The following is a 26,475-nucleotide window of genomic DNA, read 5'->3' as shown; positions in this document are numbered from 1 at the left end:
AAATAAAATTTGTGTGGAGGGATCTCAATGAGCTATGAAATATCCATATTTTAATTTAATTTAAAAAATTAAAACAAAAAGTGCTGGAAATACTCAGCAGGTCTGGCATCATCTGTGGAGAGAGATAGTTAATGTTTCAAGTCAAATAAGACTCTTCAGATGAAATATTCATCATTTATATTAAAATGCATAGAAAAATGAGGCTGTTATAATTTATTGAGCTTTCCATTTTTGTCCAGATCATTAAGTTGTAAACTTTCCATGGCTACAGCCTACCTGATTATCAGATCCTCGTTTTAAAGATTACCTTCAGGAGGACCTGGAGAGCATCGCAAGTTCTTCTTGTGTCTACCTTTTATGTCCAGAGCACATCAAAGGAGAGTTAGCACACTGAGTTGGACAAAGAACCCACACAGACTAAACTGGATAACAGCACTGATTCCTTGCTTTACCACACTTGGAAGGGATTTTATTCATTGAGATTTAACAACATGCATTTTGACGGCCTTAGGTAAAGGCATTTTTAATCATTTCTGAAGAATGCTCAGATTACTTACGAGAAGGACACAAAGTAATTATCTGTTTTTGTCAGAATATAAACTTCAGATTACTTTTGTTTGTAGGGGCCATACAGAGTAATTAGATTTAATGGAATAAATTGATATAAAGAAGTAACATATTAATCTACACTTATTATTTACCTAATTCAGAGAAGCTACTAGCATCAACCTTTTTAGGTATGGAATATTAATAGTTAGAACAATCTATTCTGTAAAAGTAGGTCACACATTTACTACAGAGGCAAGAGGGGATTGTGGGAGAGAAAAAACAGAAGCTATAACCTCAAGTTAATAGACACAGTTTTAGATGTTGTGAAATCTTTGGATGGCCAGTGATACAACATTTTTGAACTGTGGTACAGAATTGTACCGCGCAGGTTCATAATCACGGTTTTCCATAGTGTTTTCCTGATCCACAGAGTTAGCACATCTCTGAGGGGAAGACAAATTAGCCACTAAATTAACCTTGACCATTCCTGTAAACCTTCTGGCAACAAATTACGGAGGACCAGTGCTTAGAATGGATCTCAACGTGGACTGGCACAGTCATAGTTGCACTGTAGTTTACAGAATAATGCCAAGGGAAAAGCTAAGCAATTAATTGTAATCCAAAATATTCTCTTCTCCCCTCCATAAATATTATTTAATAATAAAGTTGTTTTTCATCTATATAAGAAGAGAAATTGCAAATTTTATGGGTTGCTGCATATATCAGTGGAGCAGCTTACTGGAAGCTCAATTTGCCAGATCTCCAGATAGCCAGAGGAGGTACTGTGCTGATTTATGCAGCAAGTATGCCGCTGACCAGTCCTGTCACTTGATTTTCCGTTGCCCTAAGAAATTCCCAATGGCATAATAATTAAATGCATGTGAATTCATAAGTTTAATGATACTGCTTATCCAATTGCTGCTTTTTATGCAATGCAGTGAGATAGCTGGACAAAATAAATGGTCAGTGGGAACATGCACCACAAAATGAAACAAGCTGTGAGCAGTTTAATGCAAAATGGAAAAGGTTTGAGTCTGTGGTTACTGGAGAAACAGCATGATGTAGAAGAAGATGCTACATCCTTCTCCACTGAAGCACTTGTTCTTTCTAGGTTGTAATATTTACCATTAGTAATGTATCAATGTATTGATTCAATAATGAAAAATAATATTTTAAAATTTATCTTTATATGGCAATCAAAAATTTAAAAAGCGGCATGCTATAATTTGGGCCTCAGACAAAACACAGTTTTTTAAAATTTGTTTTTGGGGTGTGTTTAACATGGGCAGGGCTGCATTTATCACCAATTTTAATTGTTCTGAGAAAATAATTGATCACCTTCTTATAGCACTACTGATTTGGCAGCGCTCCCACAATGTTGTTAGGTAGGGAGTCCTGGTACTTGACCTAGTGACAGTGAAGGAATGACAGTACATACCAGGTCAAACTGGTTTGTGACTGAAGGGAATTTTGAGGTGATGGTGTTTCCATGATCCTTTAGTTCTTTGCAGTAAAGGTTGTAGACCTGAGAGATTGCTATTGAAGAAAGCTTGATAAATTGCTGCCCTGCATCTGTAATGCAGTCATGGTGGAGGGATTGGATTTTGAGTCTTTTGATAAGGGTGACCAAGTGTACTGCTTTGTCCTAGATGGTTCTGAAGTTCTTGACTACTGTAACTCTTTTTGAGTCAACCAAATAAACTAAATTAACAAAATTAGGGACAAATTAAAAAGCAGCCCCTTTAAAGGGAAACTGCAAAAACAAAGACAAAATTTAAAGGAAACCTACAAACGTTAAACCAAAATATGATTAAGAGGGTCAATAAAAAGAAATGACTCATTTCCGTGGCCAGGAATTGAAAATAGCTGCACCATCCAGACAAGGGGTGAATATTCCATCATATTCCTCACTTGAGCCTTTGATAATCAGGAAATGAGCCATTTGTCAAAGATTATCCAGCCACAGCTGGTTCATTTGAAATCTGGTAAATAGCGACACTTGAGATGTTTATTGGGGGACTCGGCAAAAGGGGAATTGTGGAAATTCAAGCAGGAGGTGACTGGATTTTCTTTTTGGTCATTAGTGGCATTAAGTGGCACATTTGTTACATGTCAGTGTAAACCCAAACCTGAAAGATATTCAGGTGCAATAAAAGCCAGCGTGGGATGCATCATTATTGGAGGAGAAAGCCATGGAACCATAAGTGAACAATCACACTCCAGGCTGTATGATGACAGGAAGTCATTGATAAAGCAGTTGATAATTGTTGACTCATTTGAAATTTTAATCCCTCTTTCCAAGATTTTGCTTGGAATTTTGCATTTGTTCTTGACGTGTGACATGTGACTCTCTTTAAGTCACTTACATGTTAATGCCTGGGAACCTGGCTTCATTTCTTCTATAAGTTAATTTCATAGAAGCAAAAAGGATAAATTGATCATCACCTTCAAATTACTTGGAGATCACACCAAATTGCAAAATTTATCAGCACAAATCATTTCAGTAGATCACATCAGATTTGGCAAACTTGTGATTTCAATGTTGTGTGAAATGCATTTACATTATTTAAATCCTTTAAGCAGCTCACTTAATTATACTTCTTGATAGCAATTTGTCAGGAGGAAACCCAAATATGGTTGTTGCATTACGATGGATCCATCAAACTCTAGCCTTCTGCTAAAATGGTGATGCTTGTGAGTCCTTTTAGCTGTAAATATTGTAATTCTTTCCTGTTGTATTTCAAAGACAGTCAACCTGCCAGATGGTAACAGAAATGCTTATTGTGTATGTCATGTGCTTTTTAAAAAAAAAATCCATCAAGCATATTGGAGCCAATTATCTTTTCATTAAGCACAGGGCCTGTAGTATATCAATTAGCGCTGCAGTTCATTTTGTGTTACATATGTTTTAAGAATGGTCATTGATTTTGCGAGAGCTACCATTTGATATGCTTGTTGCTTTATTTGTTGGTGGGATATTTATTAGGCATGTTACTCTATTTAAAGAGAACATTTTTTTAAAATCGCATTGTGTTGCTCATGCATAAAGATTGCTGAAATGCATTCCTGACCATTTCTTGTTGTAAGCATAAGAAATTTCATCCGGTTACTTAGGATTACATACATAGGATATACGGTAGAGGAATAGGTCATTCAGCTGAACCAGACCATGCTGGCGTTTATACTCCACTTGTCCCTCCTCCCACCTTTCCATCTAAATTTATCATCATCCTCTATTCACTTCTTCCTTATACACTTGTCTAGCTTCCCCTTACATGCATCTACAAACTTAACAATATGTCAGTATTCTATAAAAACAAAAAAACTGCGGATGCTGGAAATCCAAAACAACAAAAACAAAAACAGAATTACCTGGAAAAACTCAGCAGGTCTGGCAGCATCGGCGGAGAAGAAAAGAGTTGATGTTTCGAGTCCTCATGACCCTTCGACGGAACTCAAGTTCTGTCGAAGGGTCATGAGGACTCGAAACGTCAATTCTTTTCTTCTCTGCCGATGCTGCCAGACCTGCTGAGTTTTTCCAGGTAATTCTGTTTTTGTTTTTGTTGTCAGTATTCTATATTTACTTGTGACACTGAAACTAGTAATAGGTACTTACTTGTACTCCATTAATTCCAAAGGGTTGCTGAGGTGACCTTTTAAAGTAAACTGAGAAACACCACTTTGGAAAGTGTGTATTACCTAGTAACTTGGATCAGAGTGCCACTGGTATTAGCTGTAAGCCACAGCTGCCAGCATTGAACTTTCATCTACCACTTTGTGTAGTACTATGCCGGCTGACACCCCACTCCACCATACCTACAGTTTCAGCACATAAAGGGGACTTAATCAGCATACAAACAATGGTAGTTCCACACAATTGCGATAGCACACAATATATGCACTGCTCAAATCATGTGATCTCCTGGGTGAGATGAAAAATCAAATTTAAAAAACAGACCAGTTAGGGGATGGGGGAAATTCTGGGAAATTTCTCTCCAGCCCATCTAGGTGATCAAAGCTAGTCTAGATGATCACTCTCACCCTCAATTCTGTTAAGTTACCTACCTTTTGTAAGAGGTGTTGTCCACTCCAACCAGAAACAACTCTCGCTTGAAAGAATTTGGTGAATTGGCATCCACTGCATGAGCTGGCAGCCTGTTCTACAGGTCCACTAAATACAAACATACAAACAATTAGGAGCAGGAGTAGGCCATTTGGCCTCTCAAGCCTGCTCTTGGCTGATAAGATTGTGATCTCTTCCCTGTCTACCCCCTATACCCTTTGATTCCCTTGTCGGTCAAGAATCTATCTAACCCAACCTTAAAACCATTCAATGACCCTGACTCTCTGAGGAAGAGAATTCCACAGACCACCCTCTGAGAGAAAAAAAATCTCTTCATCCCCATCTTAAAGGGAGACCCCTTATTTGTAAACTCTGTCCCCAGTTCTAGTCTCTTCCACAAAGGGAAACATCCATTCAGCATCCACCCTATCAAGTCTCCTCAGGATCTCATATGCTTCAATCGTTCTTCTAAACTCTAATAGATATAGGTCCATCCTGTCCAACCTTTCCTCATAAGACAACCCTTTCATCCCAGGAATTAGTTAAATGAACTTTCTCTGCAATGGAAAAAGAACCATCTCCTGACATCTAACCTAGATCTGGCCTTACACAACTTAAAATTGTGATCCCTGGTCGTTATAAACCTGTTTTACTGGAATAAACTGTCAAATGCAACACAATATATTCCCTTCATTATCTTATAAACCTTAATCAGATCACCCCTAAGTTTGTTTCTCTAAAGTGTAGAGTCCCAGCTCTTCAACCCGTCTTGATAACTAAGCCGTTTTATGCTGGGATTTAGTCTAGTGCCCCACCCCACCCCTCTCTATGGATGGGACCTGGGATATATTGTAGATCTGTTCCAGTGGAATAAGATAAGATATGCATTATTATTTCACAAGGTTATGGGTCTGTTCACAAAAAACACTCACACATAAAGAATGGCTCCCTGGACAAAGTCCTGGAGGTTTTCTAGTACAAATAGAACTGAGCCCCATTCTCCACGAGAGTGAGCCATTGATTTTCATGTGATATTTTTCATTTCTACACTTGCCCCTGGCTGCATCCTATGTGTCACATTGCCAAGCGTAAAACAAGGGAGGAGATTTGCAGAAGGGTTCCAGGGACAGGGGGTGCGGTTACGGTCAATAGGCTAAAGAAACTTGGGCTGATCTACTTGGAGCACAGAGGACAAGGGGAGATTTTATGGAGGTGTTTAAAATCATGAAGGATTTTGATAGTGCAATTAAAGATGAGCTGTTTTCAATGGCTGAAGGGTCAATTACCAAATGGCATAGAATTGAAGTAAATCAACATAAGGACCAGAGGTGAAATAAGGAACAACATTTTTTTAATGCAGTGAGTGGTTAGGATTTGGAATGCGCTGCCTGATGAGGTGATGGATACAGATTCAATAGTAGCCTAAAAATGGGAATTGGATAAATACTTGAAGGAAAAAAAATCAGGGATCTGGGGCAAAAGTGGACAAGCAATACTAGCTGGATTGCTCTTCAAAGGTGCCAGCATAGATTTGATGAGCTGAATGCCTTTCTTTACTGCTGTATTATTCCAATGATAAGGGAATTCACCTCACTCTTCAGTTACCCCACCCCTCTCCCATAATGCTGTTGAGCTTTAGCATGTTATCCCCTTGTTCTCAGCCAGGAATGGTGCTCAATTGCCTAACAATGGGGAAAAGAGAAAAGTTTATGTGAATACTTTTCAGCAAAGGTGTGCTCTTATCTATGCAGCCAGTGTAGAGTTTTAAACCTAGTAGTGTCACAGAATTCAGATGTTTTGGCTTTGTGCATTTGAGTTCAGATGCTAGTTGAGACATAACTGCTCTGTTTCACTGCCATCAATGTAGAAAATAATTCCAGCTGTGCTATACATTCTAACTTTGTGATGAGAATCTAGTTGCAGCACATTCAAACCACCCATTTATTTAAATATCCAGTGTTTACATAAGATTACATAGGATATGTGGCACAGAAACAGGTCATCTGATTAAATTGGTCCATGCTGGTGTTTATGCTCCAATTGACCTCCACCCCCCCCTCATTTTCCCTTAACTAAATCTATCATTGTAACCTTCTATTCCCTTCTCCCTCATATGCTTAACCTCCTTTAAATACATCTATAACTGTTTGCTTCAACCACTCGCTGTGGAAGTGAGTTCCACATTCTCACCACTCTTTGGGTAAAAAAGTTTCTTCTGAATTCCAGATTGGATTTCCTGGTGAAGGCAAGGAGGAGAGGGGAGGGAAAGAGGCAATTAAGGCCAGGAGTCAACAAGGCTGAGAGATGTAAGGCCAGGAATCGGCAAAGGGGAGAGAGGCAATGCCGGGAGTCAGCAAGGGGGAAGAGACAAGGCTGGGAGTCAGCAATGGAAGAGACAGGGGAGAGGCAAGGCTGAGAGTCAGCAATGGAGGAGACCGGGGAGAGGCAAGGCTGGGAGTCAGCAATGGAGGAGACGGAGGAGAGGCAAGGCCTGGATTCAGCAATGGAGGAGACGGGGGAGAGGCAAGGGTGGAGAAACAAGGCTGGGACTCGGCAACGGGCAGAGGCAAGGCCAGGAGTTGGCAAAGGGGGAGAGGAAAGGCCAGGAGTTGGCGAGGCTGAGAGTTGGCAAGGCTGGGAGTCTGCAATGATGGGGGACTTGGCAAGGCTGGGAGTGGATATGCAGGGGTGGGAGGGTGGGGAGTCAAGGCCAAGAATTCGGGGAAGAGGGACTGAAGACAAGGGTGGAAGCACTGCGGGAAAAGTCATGAAGACAGGCCATAGAAGAGGACGTCTGTGGCAAATGATGATAAAGTGAAACCGACAATGTTAAATGGATATACTGCCACAAAATTAACACTTTTAAAGTCAAACAATGTTAAGTAAGTCAACGTTAAGCGAGGATTTACTGTGTCTTTTATTGACAGAGGACAAGGAGAGATTTTATGGAGGTGTTTAAAATCATGAAGGATTTTGATAGTGCAATTAAGGATGAGCTGTTTTCAATGGCTGAAGGGTCAATTACCAAATGGCATAGACTTGAAGTAAATCAACATAAGGACCAGAGGTGAAATAAGGAACAACTTTTTTTTGTGGTGCAGTGGGTAGTGACCCAGCACCTGAGCCAGAAACTCAGGTTCGGGTCCGACCACAGTGGCCACACGTGGCCAAACAGGTTGAGTATCAATCTGCCAATCCTTCCAACCCACACCAATGGCAGGCAGTAAAAGCGGAAGAGATTTCTGGTCAGCCATGTGATGGAAAGAACATTGGAGCCTTTATCATCATTATCCATAGGTCCAGGACTCCCTAAGTGAAGTGTAAGACACTACACCACCATCTTATATTGATGGCCTCTAGTTATGCTCTTCCCCACAGGAGGAAACATCCTCTGTGTATCCATTCTGTCAAAATCTTTCATAATTTTCAAGACTTCTATTAGATCACCCCTCAAGCCCCTTCTCAAGAGAACAGAGACCCAGCCTGTCAATTCTTTCCTGATATGTATACCTACACATTTTTGGCACAGCCTGCAGTGCCTCTGAATCCTTTTTACAATGTGGTGCCTCGAACTGCACACAGTACTCTTAAGTGTGGTTCCTCACGTTTCTAATCTGTCCCTGTAGAAATGAAACCTAATGCTCGGTTTGCTTTTTTGGCCTTGCTAACCTGTGATACAACTTTTAGTGATTGGTGTATTTACACTTTGAAATCCCTTTTATCCTCTACCCCACCTAAATTTGCACCTTCCAAGCAATAAGTGACCTCTCTATTTTTCCTACCAAAATGTGCCACCTCATATTTGCCTTGTTGGACTTAATTTGCCAATTCTTTGCTGAGTATGCAGGTTTATTAATGTCATCCTTTAATTTATTGCAGTCCTCCTCAATATTGACAATCCCTTCCCCATCCCAAATGCTGGTCTAGCCAATGCACCTACACCCTGTGAGCAAATAAAAAAAAAAAGAAACCAACCTTTTGTCTTGTGTGTAATGTGCAATGGGACCGAATTAATAAATAATAGTAAAGGAGCCTCTAGGTGACGATGATCATACCATGATAGAGTTCCACGTTCAGTTAAGGGAGATATGTGGGTCTAAGACTAGTGTTTTAAATCTAAATAAGCTATATATGAAGGCAGAGCTGGCCGAAGTGAACTAGTGGCCAGGTTAAAAGTTGAGACATGGGAGATGCAGTGGCAGACTTTTAAGGGGATATTTAATAACTCACAGCAAAGATTTACCCCAGTGAGAAAGAAAGACTCTTTGAGAAGGATGCATCGTCCATGGCTAAATAAGAAAGTTAAGGATTATATCAAATTGAGAGAAGCACTGTACACATCTGTAAGATGAGTGGCCAGAAGGTTGGCAGATTGTAAGAACTAGCAAAGAATGACTAAGCAAAAAATAGAGGGAGACAGTGTACTATGAGAGAAAGCTAGATGGTAATATAAAAACAGATAGCAACAGTTTCTGCATATATTTAAATAGGAAAAGAAGAATTAAAACTCGTATTGGTCCTCTATAGAGTGAGTCTAGAGAATTGTTAATGGGAAAACAAGAAAATGGTGTGGTGCTGAACAGGTATTTTGTGTCTGCTGTAGAAGACTCAGAAAATGTTTCAAAGATACTTGAAAATCAAGAAGTGAAACGGAAGGAGGAACTTTAAACAATTGACATCACCAGTGAAATGGCGCTGTGAAAACTATTAGACCTGAGCTGTCAAGTACCCAGGAGCTGATTGCCTACATTATAGAGTCTTAAAAGAAGTGGCTGCAAAGATAGTAGAGGCATTGGTTATAATCTTGCAAAATTACTTAAGATTCTGGGAGGTCTTAACAGATTAGAAAATGGAAAATGTAACACCTTTATTCAAGAAAGGAGGGAGATGGAAAGCAGGAAACTATAGGCCAGTTAGCCTAACATCTGTCATAGAGAAATTGCTAGAATCCATTATTAAGGAGGTTATAGCAGGATACTTAGAAAATTATAATGTGATCCAGGCAGAGTCAACATGGCTTTCTGAAATTGAAATCATGTTTAACTAATTTATTCAAGATTTTTAAGAAGTAACAAGTAAGCAAGGGGAGCCTGTAGATGTGTTGTACTTAGATTTCCAGAAGGCATTTGATAAGGTGCCACATCAAGGGTAAGAGTACAGGTTTAGGGGGGTAACATATAGGATGGATGAAGGATTGGTTAGCTAACAGGAAGCAGAGTAAGGATAAATGGTCTTCAGGTTGGAAAGCTGTAACTAGTGGAGTACCACAGGGATCACTGCTGGGGTCTCAATTATTTACAATCTATATCATGACTTGGATGAAGGGACTGAATGTATGGTAACTAAATTTGCTGCTGACAACAAGATAGGCAGAAAAGTAAGTTGTCAAGAGGAAGTAGAGAGTCTGCAAAGGGATGTAGTTAGGTTAAATGAGTGGGCAAAAACTTAGCAGATGGAGTATAATGTGGGAAAATGTGAACTTGTTCACTTTGGTAGGAACAATAGGAAAACAGTATACTATTTAAATGGAGAACGACTGCACAATTTGGCGGTACGCAATGATCTGGGGTCCTGGTACATGAATCACAAAAAAATTTGTGGGTACAGCAAGTGATTAGTAAGACAAATGGAATGCTGCAAGGGGAATGGAATATAAAAGTAGGGAAGTTTTACTGCAGCTGTACAAAGCCTTGGTGAGACCACATCTGGAGTAGTGTGTACATTTTTGGTCTCATTTGACAAAAGATATAATTGTGTTAGAAGCTGTTCAGAGAAGGTTCACTCGACTCATTCCTGGGATGAAGGGCTTATACTATGAAGGAACATTGAACAGGCTGGGCCTATACCCATTGGAGTTTAGCATCTGCAGAGCGGAACACAGTTAACATTTCGAGTCTGGATGACTCTTCATCTGAGGGGACTTGACTGAGAGGATATTTCCTCTTGTGAGGGAGATTAGAATTAGAGAACACGGTTTAAGAATAAGACAGTCTTTTAAGGCTGAGGTGAAGAGAAATTTTCTTTCAAAGGGTCATTACTGTGTGGAATTCTCTTTCCCAGAAAGCAGTGGAGACTGGATCAGTTAATTTATTCAAGGCTGAACTAGATAGATTTTTGGTAGACAAAGGGTCAAGGATTGTTGGGGGGGACAGGGTGGTGTGAGCAGACAGGAAAGAGGAGTTGAGAGCACAGTCAGATCAGCCATGAGCTTATTGAATGGTGAAGCAAGCTCGAATGGCCTACTCCTGCACCTAAACCCTATGTTCCTAATGTTTGCTAGCAGACAGGTTTGTCTATTTTGTGCAGTTCTCCTTGCAGCATATGGTAAAAGCACAACAAAACTGCAAAGACGTTTTGAATGTGTCACCAGTGACACACTAAGGCTAATTTCAAAATGAAGACTTTTAATTAGCTATTTCAAATGTTTCCACCATGGTCAACAGTAACTATTTTAATTTAATGCTGCATTTGTGACTGCATGGATTCTATTATTGATAACTTTTGGGAAAAGAAATGAATGAAAATTAAAGAAGCCTGTAAACTTTCAGCCTTGCTTGTGAAAGCAGAAGTTTTTTTCAAATTCAAATGTGGAAATTGGCCTGTTGGGTGCCAATTTTAAAATACCGTCGTAAAGGAAAACAGCTGAAAGTTCAAGGGAGTTAAATTTTGTGTTTTTCAAAGTTGATTTATGGAACTAAAGGCTGGGGGAATATAAATATTCTGTATATTTGCAGTATTTGGACTGTAGTGTAGATGCAGGAAGCTGACTGATTATTGGTGTCCAATGATCAGTACCAAATGCAGAAGCACCCATTTTATTTTTGTATATAATAAATTACTGAGCGTCTTCTGATCGTTTCATTACATTTTGCAAGTTTTGAGCAAAATTTGCAGTTGTTGAATGCAAAATTGAGATTCGGCACTAGATTTTTGGCCCACGCTGGGGCTGGAATTGGAGATGGATGGGAGTTTAAAATAGCCCTGCTGTCCGGCAAGCCGGTTCTCTGGCTACACCCGACCATCTAATTGAGGCAAATTACAGGAGGCTGACTGGAATTTTCCAGTCGGTCAGCCTCCTAGTCCCCATGTCTGAAACAGATCAAATCCAGTTGAGCAATCATGCAGTATTAAGATTAAATTAAATATTACATTTTAATGCTATATAACGTGACGTCATTTGTTTGGATTAATTACTCTCTTGAGCTCTCTTCAGAACTCTACGAGTACTGCAAATCTCCCGTAGGCAACTGATGAGAGTTTTAAACCATGGTCTGAACCAACGCCTTTGAACCATCCAGAGGACAAGGATATCTAGACATCTGAGCTATTGTTCAGAGAACCTGGGCAGTACATTCTTTATTTCACCTTTGTTTAGTCATAGTAACCCATGTAAATTAATACTCTTCACAACTGATTTTAACAATAGCTGAAGCCGGCACAGACAAATGTAGGTTTGTGCACCTCTGTGTATAAAACACTGGTATGTCCTGTACACAAAAAGCAGGATAATTCCAACCCGGCCAATTACTGCCCTATCAGTTACTCTTGATCATCAGTAAAGTGATGGAAGGAATCATCAACACCGCTATCAAGCAGCACTTGCTTAGCGATAACCTGCTCACTGATGCTCAGTTTGGGTTCAGCCAGGGCTACCCAGCTCCTCTCCTCATCACAGCCTTGATTGAAACATGGACAAAAGAGCTGAACTCCAGAAGCAAGGTGAGAGTGACTGCCCTTGATATCAAGGCAGCATTTGACCAAGTATGGCATTAAGGAGCCCTAGCAAAACTGGAGTCAATGGGAATCAGGAGGAAAACTCCTGTTGGGAGTCATACCTAGCACAAAGGAAGCTGGTTGTGGTTTTTGGAGTTCAATTACATCAGTTCCAAGACATCACTGCAAGAGCCCCTCAGGTTAGTGTCCTCAGCCCAACCATCTTCAGCTGCTTCATCAATGACCTTCCTTCCATCATAAGGTCAGAAGTGGGCATGTTTGCTAATGATTGCACAATTTTCAGCACCATTCGTGACTCCTTAGGTACTGAAGCAGTCTGTGTTCAGATTCAGCAAGATCTGGACAATATCCAGGCTTGGGCTGACAAGTGGCAAGTAACATTTGCATCACATAAGTGCCAGACCATGACCAGCTCCAACAAAAGTGAATCAAACCTTCGCCCTTTTACATTGAATGGCACAACCATCGCTGAAACCCCACTATCAATCATCCTGGGGGTTACCATTGACCAGAAACTGAACTAGACTACTGTGGCTACAAGAGCAGCTCAGAGGGGAGGAATCCTGTGGCGAGTAACTCCCCTCCTAACTCTGCAGAGCCTGTTCACTATCTACAAGGAACAAGTCAGGAGTGTGGTAGAATACTCTCCACTTCCCTGGATGAGTGCAGCCCCGACAAAACTCAAGAAGCTTGACGCAATCCAGGACAAAGCACCCTGCTTGATTGGCCCTTCATCCACAAACATTAACTTTGTCCACCACCAACACGCAGTGGCAGCAATGTGTACCATCTAAAAGATGCACTGCAGGAATTCACCAAGCCTCCTTAGACAGCACCTTCCAAACCCATGACCACTATCATCTAGAAGGACAGGGCATCAGATGCATGGGAGTGCCACTACCTGGAAGTTCCCCTCCAAGATGCGCACCATCCTGACTTGGAAATATATCATCATCCTTCACTGTCACTGGGTCAAAATCCCAGATCTCCCTCCCTAATAGCATTGTGGATATATCTACACCACATGGACTGCAGCGGTTCAAGATAGGAGCTCACCATCACCTTCTCAAGAGCAATTAGGGATGGGCATTAAATGCTGGCCTGGCATCCCATGAATGAATGAAAAAAGGTATAAAATGGTATGGAATCAATTATTTTCACTAATTAAATGGCATCTTTTTCTTTTGGATTGAAATATCCAAATGTATAGAATGTATACGAAATAATAAATAATGTAGATGCAGGCACCTTTGAAATCCAGTCCTGTGGGGCAAGGGAAGGGATAAGAAAGGCACAGCATGTACCTTATGTCATCCAGAAGGCTCAATCTGTTAGTTTTACTCTTTATTGAAGATGAAACAAAATAGTAAAATGATGCATAGGAAAACTGCAATTTGTTCACATGTAGGTAATTTTTTTTTTTTACTTGCATCTTTATGGATGCAAGGATGTCAAGGCTTAATACCTGGCAGCTTCATGTGCGGCACTTGAGGCAGAACCTGCCTCTCAAGGATTGGTCTCTTCAGCCATTAGCAAAGATACATCATATGAAGACACCCCATTTGATTATTATCTTTCGTAGATGGAAGAATGCTGATGATGATAAAAATCATGTAAATCACTATGCGTTTACATAAACTAAAGGAAGAAAACTGCGGTAAATCGTACAACTACCATCATATTTATACTTGTACTTTTGTGACCGGACAAATAATTTTGGTAATCATATTTCTTGGTACCGGATCAGTACATTGTGAGAGGATGCTGTTAATATTTAGATTACAGTTTGTTCATTGGGTATTTGAAGGTAATCGTCTGCTTTTCATTAACATTGATGGATGACTGTAGACAATACTTATTTTCACAAATACTAGTTAATGATTTGCAATAAAGCAAAGTCCGATTTACTTGATCTACCAAATACTTGAAGTTCAAAATTGCTTAAATTTTGGATTCTGTAAGCTGCCACAGAATTATTCCATGTATTGTGCATTTCGCTTGACCTTTCAAGTATTTCTGTTAACCATATTTTCAGGAGTGAAGCGATTGTCTATGGCTGAATTAAATGAGCTTCTGGAGGAGATTGAGACTGCAATAAAAGACTACTCAGAGGAGCTGATTCAACAGCTAGCCTTGCGTGATGAGCTCGAGTTTGAAAAAGAGGTGAAAAACAGCTTCATCTCCATACTCATTGAGGTCCAAAACAAACAGAAGGAGCATAGGGAAACAATGAAGAAGAAAAAGAAACAAAAGAATGGAAGCCCACAAAATGGAAAGCAGGAAAAAAGTCATATGCCGGGAACGGTGAGTCATGATTAGTTACTGCAAAGACAAAGCTCTTAGCATTATTTGTGATCAATGTGCATTTTTAAATTCAAATAATATTGAATCAGCAAATTATTTTGCTGAATGTGTTTTTTTTCCATTTATTTGTGTAAGGAAGGCTATTGAGGAGCAAAATTAAAATGGATGATTAATCACATCCAGCACAGCCTTATTGTGGCATGTTGTAGACCAGCTTTCTCTCATGTAAGGATGGTCTTGAGGGAGGGGGCAGGAGGGAAAACATTAACTTAAAACTTCATGGCCGTGGAACTGTTTGATGTATTGGCAGGGGAGATGGTGCTATCCTATTAGTTGACTGCAAGCTGTCAGAGATGCGCTTTCTTTATTTCCTTTGATAGAATAGTAAAGAGAGAAGGAGATACAAATATAGCTACACGGTTTTGCTGTTGATTTATCTAACTCCCATTTTAATGTTTGGACATGGATAATTTTTAGAATATCCAACTCCTACATTAAATCAGTTGTGCTGTCAGATTCTATCTTTTTAATGTTTCTTATGCAGCCAGGCTGACAGCTAAGGAGATGAAAGTTTATTTACAGGACCCCAATCAAGTGATCTTCTCCTTTTATCTTCGTGGAATGAATTCCCAGATGAAGGTATTGAGAAGTGCATGACTGCTTCTAGTCGATGTTGTTCCAAATTGTGTTGGAGTTCCCAGTGCACTGAATCCTCTCTACTTCCACCTCATAGCAGCCAAGTTATTTGTGCATGAGCTTAACCACCCAAAGCTGTTAAAAAGTCATAATCACATCTGATTTTCTGGCCATGGACTGTCTTCCGTATTGTCACACTGATTAACGTTGCAAAAGCTATGTGGACCTTTTGTTATCAACATCAATGACACAGAGAAACCAAGACTCACATGCGTTTTCTCCCACTGAGCAAATTCAGTGGATTAACATGTCAAAGAAATTAGCAGTATGTGGTGGAGAAACTAGAATATTTCCTAGGAAGAAGAAAGGACAGTTTCATAACTGTTCCTGTGCATGTGAACACTCCCATCATCAAAGTGAGGACTCTGTACTGATTCCGTTTTTCAAGTGAAAAAGCTTCTAAATTGATTTGCAACTATAGTTTACAGCTGCAGTGCTTACCAGGGAGATTTTTAGATTAGTATTTTACAGACAGAATCACATTATCTAAACTCTTCATTTAGTTATTTGAGTTGACTTGCCCCTCCTGTCTGTTTTGATGTTATATAAAAAAATACTTATCAAACACAACATCCTTGCATTTTAACTTGTCAAAATGCAGATAGTTTGCTGCTATATCTTTCTAAAACTAATAAAGGACCAATTCAGATAATAGATGTGATAAACAGGTCTCCTTTTCTCCCCCCACTGTTCTTTTCAAATGTATTTTTTTAATTTCTTCTCTCTGTCTTGGACTGCTGTCTGTTTCACCTTTTCAGTTTGCAGGGAAATGGAAATATTCTTTCGGCCAAGGCAAGCAAGTTTCAATGACAGCACTTCTGGGATTCAAATTTAAGACTTTAATTGAAGGTTTAAGCTTCAAAAAGGTTTTTCTTTGCTGTGAGATCTGTCATCCATTAATTTAAGCAGACTGATGCCCTACAAAGCATTGGATAGGAAATAACATACTTGGAGCTGCCAAGCCCAATTCAGATACAGTAATGTATTATTTGAAAAATTAATTTTGTGTTTGTTATTTATTCTTGTCTTTTTGGGATTCCCTGCTCCCACTCCACCCGTCTAAAATGAATAGCAATAAGTTTTATAGTAGATAACAGATAACTTCCTCCCCTGTGATGATCTACTACCAAAAGGAACAAGAGTAGCGATGTTATAGAACATCATCGCCCGTGTTCTGTCCAAAGTGAATGCCATCCTGGCTCGTATTTCATTGTTGTGGATCAAAATGCTATGGAATTGTGGAATTTCCTATCCAACACCATTATTAGGCAGTGCAAGGAATGTAGCAGTTCAGGGAGAAGGTCCAAAATCAATTTCTCAAATAAAAACAGAAAACAGAGCTCTGAAGAAGAGTCATATAGACTCGAAATGTTAACTCTGTTTCTCTCTCCTCAGATGCTGCCAGACATGCTGAGTTTTACCAGCATTTTCTGTTTTTATTTCAGATTTCCAACATCCGCAGTATTTTACTTTTAGTACCAATTTCTCAACCTTGCCTGTGTTCTCCGTACCTCGAGAACAATTTTTAAAAAATCATTCTCAAGTGAGTAGTAATCGTAATGACATCAAAAGTTACAATAATAAAGCAGTGTTTATACATCTGTCTAAGAGGGTAAATCAATTGGATATTGTAAGACCAACAATTCTTTTTTAGGTCTTTCTAGCTGTGCCTGGTTTTCCTGGGTCAGTACAAGCACGCATTCCTAACAGTACAGAACACCTTGATATCTTTATGTGCCACTATTCCACACACTCACACTTCCCCCCGCCACTGCCCGTGATTGTATGATACAGCATTATCGCAACACTACTTTGCATGTGCACCCTGATCAAAATGTCAGTGCCATTGCAAAACGATGGCCACCATAGTACAGCCAATTTCCATGAAGACTGGCTGCATATGACGGTTATCTCACTCTCTTAAAATGCAAGTTGCAATATCAAAGTGGCTTCTTTTGAAGAACAACATTAAGATTGTCGCCTGTTGAAATTTTTTTAAGCAAATGGTAGCTGACAGAGCAGTAAATTTCTCCAAAATATGCCAGGTAGAATCTGATTTATATTCAACTAATTAAACTATTTTAAATGATAAGAGATATCAGTCTGCTTCATCCCTTCCACTTTTGCTGTTAGAAGTTGTGTCACTCTCATATTCTTACAAATTCTTGTTCACAGCCCTGAAAATCTCCAAGGACAGAATTTAGAAAGGAATCAAAAACAAAATCCTTCAATTTATTTGATTTTTGGAAATGAGTAGAAATATTTAGATAAGATATATTTGTGTATCAGAGTTGGATTTATAAAATTATTTATCTTTTTCTGATAGCCAATGTATCATGAGTTATAATAAATGTTATATTCAAGTGAGATTAAACAATTCAGAAATTACGTTGTTTGAGATTAGTTGCGGTCCCTTCTTATTTGTTATATCACATTGCTGACTATAGTGATATAGTCATTATTTCTCCACGCAAATTATGCAAAGGTTCTATTTTAAAGATAAATTCTGGGTCAGGATGTGTGAAATTTGATGGAAGGATTTTAACTTAGAATTGGTAATACAGTATGTATTTTTCAACATTGTAAAGGTGATCTTTTATTGTGCGGTAATAGCTTTATGTTTAATGGTTGGTCCTCATCTTTATCTTCTTGCTCTTGTCCCTGCTATGTGCTGTTGGTTGTGAGCCTGTGATTTCATATGCTCTTTCTCTGTCCTTTTTCTGCTTTCTGCTGCTTCAGCGTTTCAGCATGGAGGGACTCTCAAATGTCATTCAGAATGGCTTTCGCCAGACATTTGGAAGCTCAGGTGGTGAAAAACAGGTGCCTTGTATGGTTTATATTTTTATTTCCTTTCTGGTCACCTTTTTTCATGTGGTTACTGCTCGTTTCATTTGTGATCATATGCTGGATTGATGGTGTGTAAATTTTTATGTACATAATTTCTCTGTTTACCAACAACAATTAAAATGCTTTTGTAGAGTTGGGCCACACATTAACATAGAAAACACAAGCAGATCTTTCATTTGTTGTATATTAGCAACAATTACAGAACAGTCTTTTAAATAGCAAGTGTTTGTTATGTCACCCAGATGAGTCTTACTTCAATGAAAGCTATCTCTTCCCTTGATGAACAGAAGATGTTCCAGGGATAACATAATGTACACAGCTATTTATTTGCTGGTGGCTAAAGAACTCCATTCAACCATTAATTATCCTAAGAATAAATTCATCAGGGCAAACCTAATTCTTGACTTTATAACCAACTTAGCATCTTGATTTAGAGCAACATGTTTTATAAGTCTTGTAAAGTTTATTAAGGGAAACTAAAACAACATCACAGGCTAGATGAAACACACAAACATTTTTTGTCTGGTTGGTTGCCTGTCTGTGAAATGTTGCCACCTAGCGGTAAAGAATGCTACATGCCATGCACAATCTATTCTTTCAGTAATTACAATTTATGCAGGTTCCTTTCAGTCAAAAATAGTATGTTACCAATATGCAATTGTAATAAGAGAAGTCACTGGGCTGCTGAGCATAAAAACATAGTACTTAGGAGAGAGAGTAGGCCATTCAGTTCTTCGAGCCTGCTTTGCCATTTAGTAAAATCATGGCTGATCTGGTTATGGTCTTAACTCCGCCTTCCTGTCTGACCCCATAAACCTTGACTCCCTTGTCTATCAAAAATCTATCCAACTCTGCCTTGAATAAATTCAATGATCCAGCCTCCACAGCTCTCTGGGGGAGAGAATTCCACATACTAATGACCCTTTGAGAGAAAAAAATTCTCCTCATCTCCGTCTTAGAAGGGAGACCTCTTAAATATCTCCTCTAGTTTCAATTCTCCCCACAAGAGGAAACATCCTTCCATTATCTACCCTGTCAAGTCACGTCAGAATCTTATATGTTTCAAAAAGATAACCTCTCATTCTTCTAAACTCCAATGGGTATAGGCCCAACCTGTTCAATCTTTCTTCATAGGATAAGCTCTTCATCCCAGGAATGAGTCAAGTGAACCTTCTCTGTATTGCTTCTAACTCAATTATATCCTTTTTCAAATAAGGAGACCAAAACTGTAGAGTATTAAAGATGTGGTCTCACCAATGCCCTGTACAGCTGCAATAAAATTTCTCCCCTTGCAATAAACACCAGCATTCCATTTGCCTTCCTAATCACTTACTGTACCTGCTGAATGTTTTATGATTCATAAACTGGGACACCTTGATCCCTTATAACTCAGAATTCTACAGTCTCTCTCCATTTAAATAGAATACTGCTTTTATATTCTTCATGCCAAAGTGGACAAGTTCACGTTTCCCACATTATACTCCATCCACCAATTTTTTGTCTACTCACTTGACCTGTCTATATCCCTTTACAGATTCTCTATCTCCACTTGACAACTTACTTTCCTATCTATCTTGATGTCATAGGCAAATTTAGCTACCAAACATTCAGCCCCAGCACTGATCTCTGTGGCACTCCACTAGTTACAGCTTGCTAACCTGAAAAAGACTCATTTATGCCTGCACCCTGTTTCCTGTTAGCTAACTAATCCTTTATCCATGCTAATATGTTACTCCCTACACCATGTCCTCTTTTAGTTTCCTTTTTTTAAAAAATTTCCAGCATTGCTTCAGCAAATAATGCAGGCAAATTTTTCAGACCCCATGACTGTCGCCACTCAGAAGGGCCAGGGCAACAGATGAACAGAGACACCATCACCTCCAAGTTTAGCACCAAATCACACACCATTCATAATTGACATATATCATCATTCCTTCATTGTCGCTGAGTCAAAATTCTGGGGCTTCCTGCCTAACAACAACACCTTCACCACAAAGGGTGTAGCAGTTCAAGAAGAATATCCATCATTACATTCTCATGGGGATAAATGCTGGCCCTGTTAGTGGTGCTCATGTCCCTAGAAAATTTAAAAAGGAATAGCACAGAAATGGTGTGCCAGTAAGAAGAAAAGGAATAAAGTTGGAAACCTGAGCAGTGGGTCAAATTTCTGCAGTGAGTTGCAGCATTATATCAAGCACAAACCTAGCTACAGCTATGGTGACTGCATTGTGCAGGTAAGTTATCTGGTTACTTCATTACCACATTCCTTCAGTACAGCAAAACAATTGGTACATCATTCAGTTTTTGGCTACTTTGGAATATCCGAGGATATTTTGAGTTATGGAAGATAGGTTGCAGGGTAGTTGGGGTTGGTGATTTTGGTGAGGTTTCGTAGCATCCTGGAGCTTACTCGATTTGAGTTTGGGGATCAGAAAGGAAGCTACCAGAGTTTTCCCTAAAATTAGACTCTGGTTTTGTCTCTAATTTTTGCCTTTCTAAGAGATGGGAGGTTCAGTTGATGGTGGACAGGGACAGCACAATTTCTGGATGTGGCAGGCTTGATAGGTGGTCTTTTGTCAGTTTCCTTGTTCCACCATGTAATTTGTCTGAAATTGGTACAAAAATTGTGACGTCATACTCTTTACAGCTTCCATGGTGATTCTGACTCATAGAGGAGGAGATATTTGCCAAATGCCTAGATGAAATCTGAGTTTACTGTGGGCAAGACTTTTCTGTCAGTGGAAGATCTTGTCAAGTCTGATAATCCATAATGTAATAGGTTGCACCTTGTGAGTTGAGGAATTTGACTTGTTGAATTAAGTAACATGAAGCAAATGGGCTCCATAATTTTAGATTTACTGAGCTTGTCACCTTATCCCACACACTGGAGGCCATTTCAGCCTGTGCTGGAACAGTTCAAAACTAATTCCCCTTCCTGACTTTCTAGCATATATTCCTCTGCTCTGTTTATCCATTTTCTCACTAAAAAGCATGATGATCTCTGCCACAATTTCTACCAGTGGGGTGAGGGAGGTGGGATGGAAACTGAGTGCTCCATCATTCCCACCTCCTGCCTTCTCAGCCTTTCCAATTAAGTGTCGGATGGCCAATCCGACGTCATCAAGCCCTATTTTATGTTCATGCACGGAGTGGGAGGACAACCTGCCCAATTCGTGGGCATAAAACCGAGCCCAAGATTTCCAATATTTGAAGTGAACCTTGATGGTAAAGTCCACTAAAAAGATGATGGATATGCTGAAGGTTTTCAAAAGGCATCAGATCCTTGAAGCTGTCTGAAATGGCACAGATAGACAGAAGCAACGCAGATTCACCTGAACTGTGCTGGAACCAATGTCGTGGCGAGTCGTATAACTAGAAATATGGAGCGGCCTTTAAGGTAAATAGTCGGAGGGTTGGGGTCATGTGAGGGGAGATTTGGAAAGTTAAGATGAAAGGACAAAGCAATAGTGCAGAGTAGCAATATGGGCAATGGTAAACAGAGTGTGGCAGGAAGGGAAAGAATGTGCATAGATATGAATGTACCAACAAATACGGTCAAAGTAGGAAAAAAGTGACTTAACTAACAGGAGGGATGAGGATTCAGGTGAAGGGAGATTTAGAAATCCAAAAATAAAAATTCAGGCAGTACAAAAATATATCAATGTGGGTAAAGACAAAAACAAAAAAACTGCGGATGCTGGAAATCCAAAACAAAAACAGAGTTACCTGGAAAAACTCAGCAGGTCTGGCAGCATCGGTGGAGAAGAAAAGAGTTGACGATTCGAGTCCTCATGACCCTTCGACAGAACTTGAGGTCGAGTCGGACTCGAACTCAAGTTCTGTCGAAGGGTCATGAGGACTCGAATCGTCAACTCTTTTCTTCTCCGCCGATGCTGCCAGACCTGCTGAGTTTTTCCAGGTAATTTTGTTTTTGTTTTTGTTTTGGGTAAAGACAAGCTGTGTGGGACAGGAAGGGACAAAGAATTTAATTGTAATAGTGCATCAGGGAATAAGGTCCATGGAGGGAATAGTATTAAAAAATATATAAAATTTAAGTCATTTTATATGAATGCAAGGAGCATCCGCAATAGATGAATTAGTGGCATAAGTAGAGATAAATGGTTTAGATCTGATCACCATTACAGAGACATGGTTACAATGTGACCAAGGTTAGGAAATAAATATTCCAGGGTATGCAACATTTTGAAAAGACAGGCAGAATGGAAAAGGAGGAGGGGTGGCCCAGATATTGAATGATGACATAAAGACATTAGTGAGAAAGGACCTTGGCTCAGAAAATCAGGAAGTAGAAACAATATAGGTGTAGATTAGGAATAGCAAGGGTCAGAAAACTCTGGTGCGAGTAGTTATCGTTGGACAGAGCATTAAACAAGAAATTATTTGGGCTTGTAACAGGCAGTGTAATTGTTGTGGGGGCTTTAATCTTCATATATACAGGAACAATCAAATTGGCAAATGTGGTCTGGAAAAGGAATTTTTAGAATGCTTCCATGACAGTTTCTTGGAGCAATATGTTGTGGAACCAATTAGGGATAAAGCTGTTTTAGATCCAGTATTGTTTAATGAGGCAGGGTTAATTAGTAAAAGATCCACTGGGAAATTGTGATCATAATACAGTTGAATTCTACATTAAGTTTGAAAACAACATACTCCAATCACAAACAAAAATCTTAAACTTAAACAAAGTCAGTTACATGAGAGGAGAGCTGGCTAAAGTTGATTGGTAAATAGACTAAAAGGTATAAATAGTGGAAAATATTTAAAGAAATAATTCAAAATGTTCAATAAAAATACATTCCATTGAAAAACAAAAACTCAGTGCAAAAGATCCATCTGTGGCTCACTAAAGAGTTTATGAATAGTATTAGATTAAAAAAGGCTTTTAATGTTGCCCCGAATAGTAGTAAGTCTAAGGATTGGGAGTATTTTAGAAACCAGCAAAGGGCTACCAAAAAAAATAGAATATAAGAATAAACTAGCCAGGAATATAAAAATATATTTTAAGAGCTTTTGCATGTATATCAAAAGCAAGTGAATAGCTAAAATAAGCATTGGTCCCTTAGCAGCAGAGATAAGGGAAATTATCATTGGGAGTGAGGAAATAGGAACATTGAAGAAATATCTTGTCATAACAGAAATAGAGGATAACCTAGGAGTTAATAAGAATGAAGAAATTAACATTAGCAGGGAAAAATACTGGAGAAACTCGTGGAACTAAAATGTGACACATTTCCAGGACCAGGAGGCCCATATCGCAGAATCATGGAATTATTGCAACAGAGAAGAAGGCCATTTGGCCTGTCATGTCTGCACCTTCTCTCAAAATGAGCAATTAACCTAGTGCCATTCCCCCACTAATCCAATTCCCTTTTGAATGCTTCAGTTGAACCTGCCTCCTCTACACTCTCAGGTAGCACGTTCCAGATCTTCACCACTCACTGCATATAAAAGTTTCTCCACATGTCACCATTGTTTTTTTTTGCCAATTGCCTTGTATCTGTGCCTTTTCGTTCTCAATCCTTTTACCAGTGGGAACAGTTTTTCCCTATCTACATTGTCCAGAACCCTCATCATTTTGAATATCTCTGTCAAATCTCCTCTCAACATCCTCTTCTCCAAAGAAGACATCCCGAACTTTCCAATCTGTCTATGCAACTGAAGGTCGTCATCACCGGAACCATTTTTGTGAATCTTTTCTGCACTTTCTCTTATGCCTTCACATCTTTGCTAAAGTGTGGCACCTAGAACTGGATGTAATGCTCCAGTTGAGGCCAAAAAGTTTAACATAATCTCCTTGCTCTTGTACGCTATGCCTTTTACAAAGCCTAGAGTTCTAAAAAACAAAGCAGCAGAGGTGGTGGATGCACTGGCTATGATTTTTCAAAATTCCCTAAGTTCTGTTACGGTCCAAGTGGACTGGAAGTTAGCAAGTTGAACATCACTATTCAAGAAAGTGAGAGAGAAAACAGGGAATATTCATTGGGAACGTTCTGGAATCTATTACTAAACAAGTCTTAACAATGCACTTAGAAAAGTATCATATGATTAGAACGGGTCAACATGGGGCAGAATTTTGCTGTCGGTGAGCAGGGGGTGGGGCCCACTTGCTGACATGTAAACTGACACGGGATGACATTGGGCGGAACCCCCGACGTCACCCCGCCCCAGTTAAATTTTCCGGAAAGCGGGCGCGCAGCAACATCAGCTGCAGGCCCACTGACCTGTCAATGGCCAATTGAGGCCATTGACAGGATCATTTAACCAATTAAAGGACCTGCCCATCCATCCATAAGGTTGGCGGGCAGGCCAGGAGCCCTGGCAGCAAATAAAGAAAACATGAAACCTCATCCAGCGGCAGGATGAGGTTTCACGCAGGGTTTTAAAAATTGTAATAAAGTTATTCTGTAAATTATGAACATGTCCCAACTCGTGACATTGTCACATGAGGGGGACATGTAAGGGAATTTTTTTTTTTCTATTTTTAATATTTTTCAAAGTCCAGGCGATCTCCCTGAGGCTGCACTTAGCCTTAGGGAGATGTGTGCTCTTTCGTGCAGGCTGTGACTAGTGAGTGCTGCAAGGATCAGTGTTGGGGCCTCAGCTATTTATGACCTATATTAGTGACTTGGACAAAGAGACAGAGAATAATGTATCCAAGTTTGCTGACGATACAAAGCTAGGTGAAAATGTAAATTGTGAGGCGGACACAAAGAGGCTGCAAAGAGACATGGACAGGTTAAGTGAGTGGGCAACAATATGGCAGATGGACTATAAAGTGGGGAAGTATGAGGTTATTCACTTTGGTTATAAGAGTCGTAAAGCAGAATATTTTTTAAAAGGCTTGAAACTTATAAAATGTTGGTGTTCAGAGAAATTTGGATGTACTTGTGCAAGGACACAAAGTTAGCATGCAGTTACAACAAGCAATTAAGAAAGCAAATGACAAGTTGACCTTTATTGCAAGGGGATTAAAGTACAAGAATAAAGAAGCCTTAATACAATTGTATGGGGCTTTGTTGAGACCACACCTGGAATACTGTGTACAATTTTGATCTCCATATTTAAGGAAGTATATACTTGCATTGGAGGCAGTGCAGCGAAGGCTCCCTAGATTGGTTCCTGGGATGAAAGGCTTAGTAACTTGGGTTTATATTCTTTGCAGTTTAGAAGAATGAAAGGTGATCTCATTGAAACATAATTGACAGGGTAGATACTGAGGCATTGTTTCCCCTAGGTAGTGAATTTAGAACAAGGGGCACAGTTTCAGGATAAGGGGCCAATCATTTAGGACTGAGATGAGGAGAAATTTCTTCACTCAAAGGGTTGTGAATCTTTGGAATTTTCTACCCCAGAGAGCTGTGGATGCTCCATTGTTGAATATATTTAGGGCTGAGATAGACAGATTTTGGTCTCTTGGGGAATCAAGGGATATGGGGAGCAGGTGGGAAAGTGGAGTTGAAGCCCAAGACCAGCATTGATTATATTGAATGGTGGAGCTGGTTTGACAGGCTGTATGCTCTTCTCTTGCTCCTATATCTCATGTTCTTATGTTGTACTGATCTGTTGGCCTAATTGGCTCCACAAATCATCCCTAATTCTAGATTTTTTTTGTAGTTGTAACTCTTTTCCCTGCTAGAGAACAACCAACAGATAGTCTTCCACCCATCTTGCCCTATTGTCCCAGCAATGACTCCTTCTTTCATCACAAGGAGATCTAATACAAAAAATTGAAATAGGATGTTAGACTATTGGGGCATCACAGCTGAACATAACTCCATTCTCACCTTATATCTATACAAGGATTGTTTAATATATTTTGGGAGCAGGAATCCAAGCTTATGTTGTCCTTCCTTGGCTGACAATACTGAATTCAACTGTAATGCATTTGTGTGTTATCCGTGTTAGAAGGTTCTGGATTCTACGGCTGGGATTTTCCATGTCCCCTGGCTTTGGGCAAGTTCTGTGGCATGAGCAGATAATATGGTGAGAAGCCCATAAATCATTTTCATGATGTCGTGAAACCAGTTTGCGATCATCGGCCCAGCCCGTTGATTGAGGGCCACATTCCCTGCCATCAGATGTCGGGGACCTCATTGTAATACAGCAGAATATTATTATAAGGCCAGCCTGCCAGAGTCATTCCCCCCACTGCTGGATCGTCCGCTCATGTTGGCAGGAAAACACGCTGGTGCAGGACACGTCTTGACAACTGTGACATGCAAAATTTGGGACTTACCATCAAGGCCTTGCTCACATTGTGG

At 39.7% G+C, this 26,475-nt stretch overlaps 1 protein-coding gene across 2 annotated transcripts in view; it reads left to right on the top strand.

The window, feature by feature from the left end:
- The window catches only part of si:ch211-57i17.1 (uncharacterized protein LOC565010 homolog), a 172,116-nt gene that overhangs the window by 124,222 nt on the left and 21,419 nt on the right, over positions 1 to 26,475 (top strand). For both annotated transcript variants that reach the window (XM_041182745.1, XM_041182744.1), the window contains exon 5: positions 14,382 to 14,650. In XM_041182745.1, the coding sequence (XP_041038679.1) occupies positions 14,382 to 14,650 (269 nt within the window). The remainder of the gene's footprint in view (positions 1 to 14,381; positions 14,651 to 26,475) is intronic.

This window comes from Carcharodon carcharias, chromosome 2 (genome assembly GCF_017639515.1).
Source record: "Carcharodon carcharias isolate sCarCar2 chromosome 2, sCarCar2.pri, whole genome shotgun sequence".
NCBI lineage: Eukaryota > Metazoa > Chordata > Chondrichthyes > Lamniformes > Lamnidae > Carcharodon > Carcharodon carcharias.
This window is presented reverse-complemented; position numbering and strand designations above follow the sequence as displayed.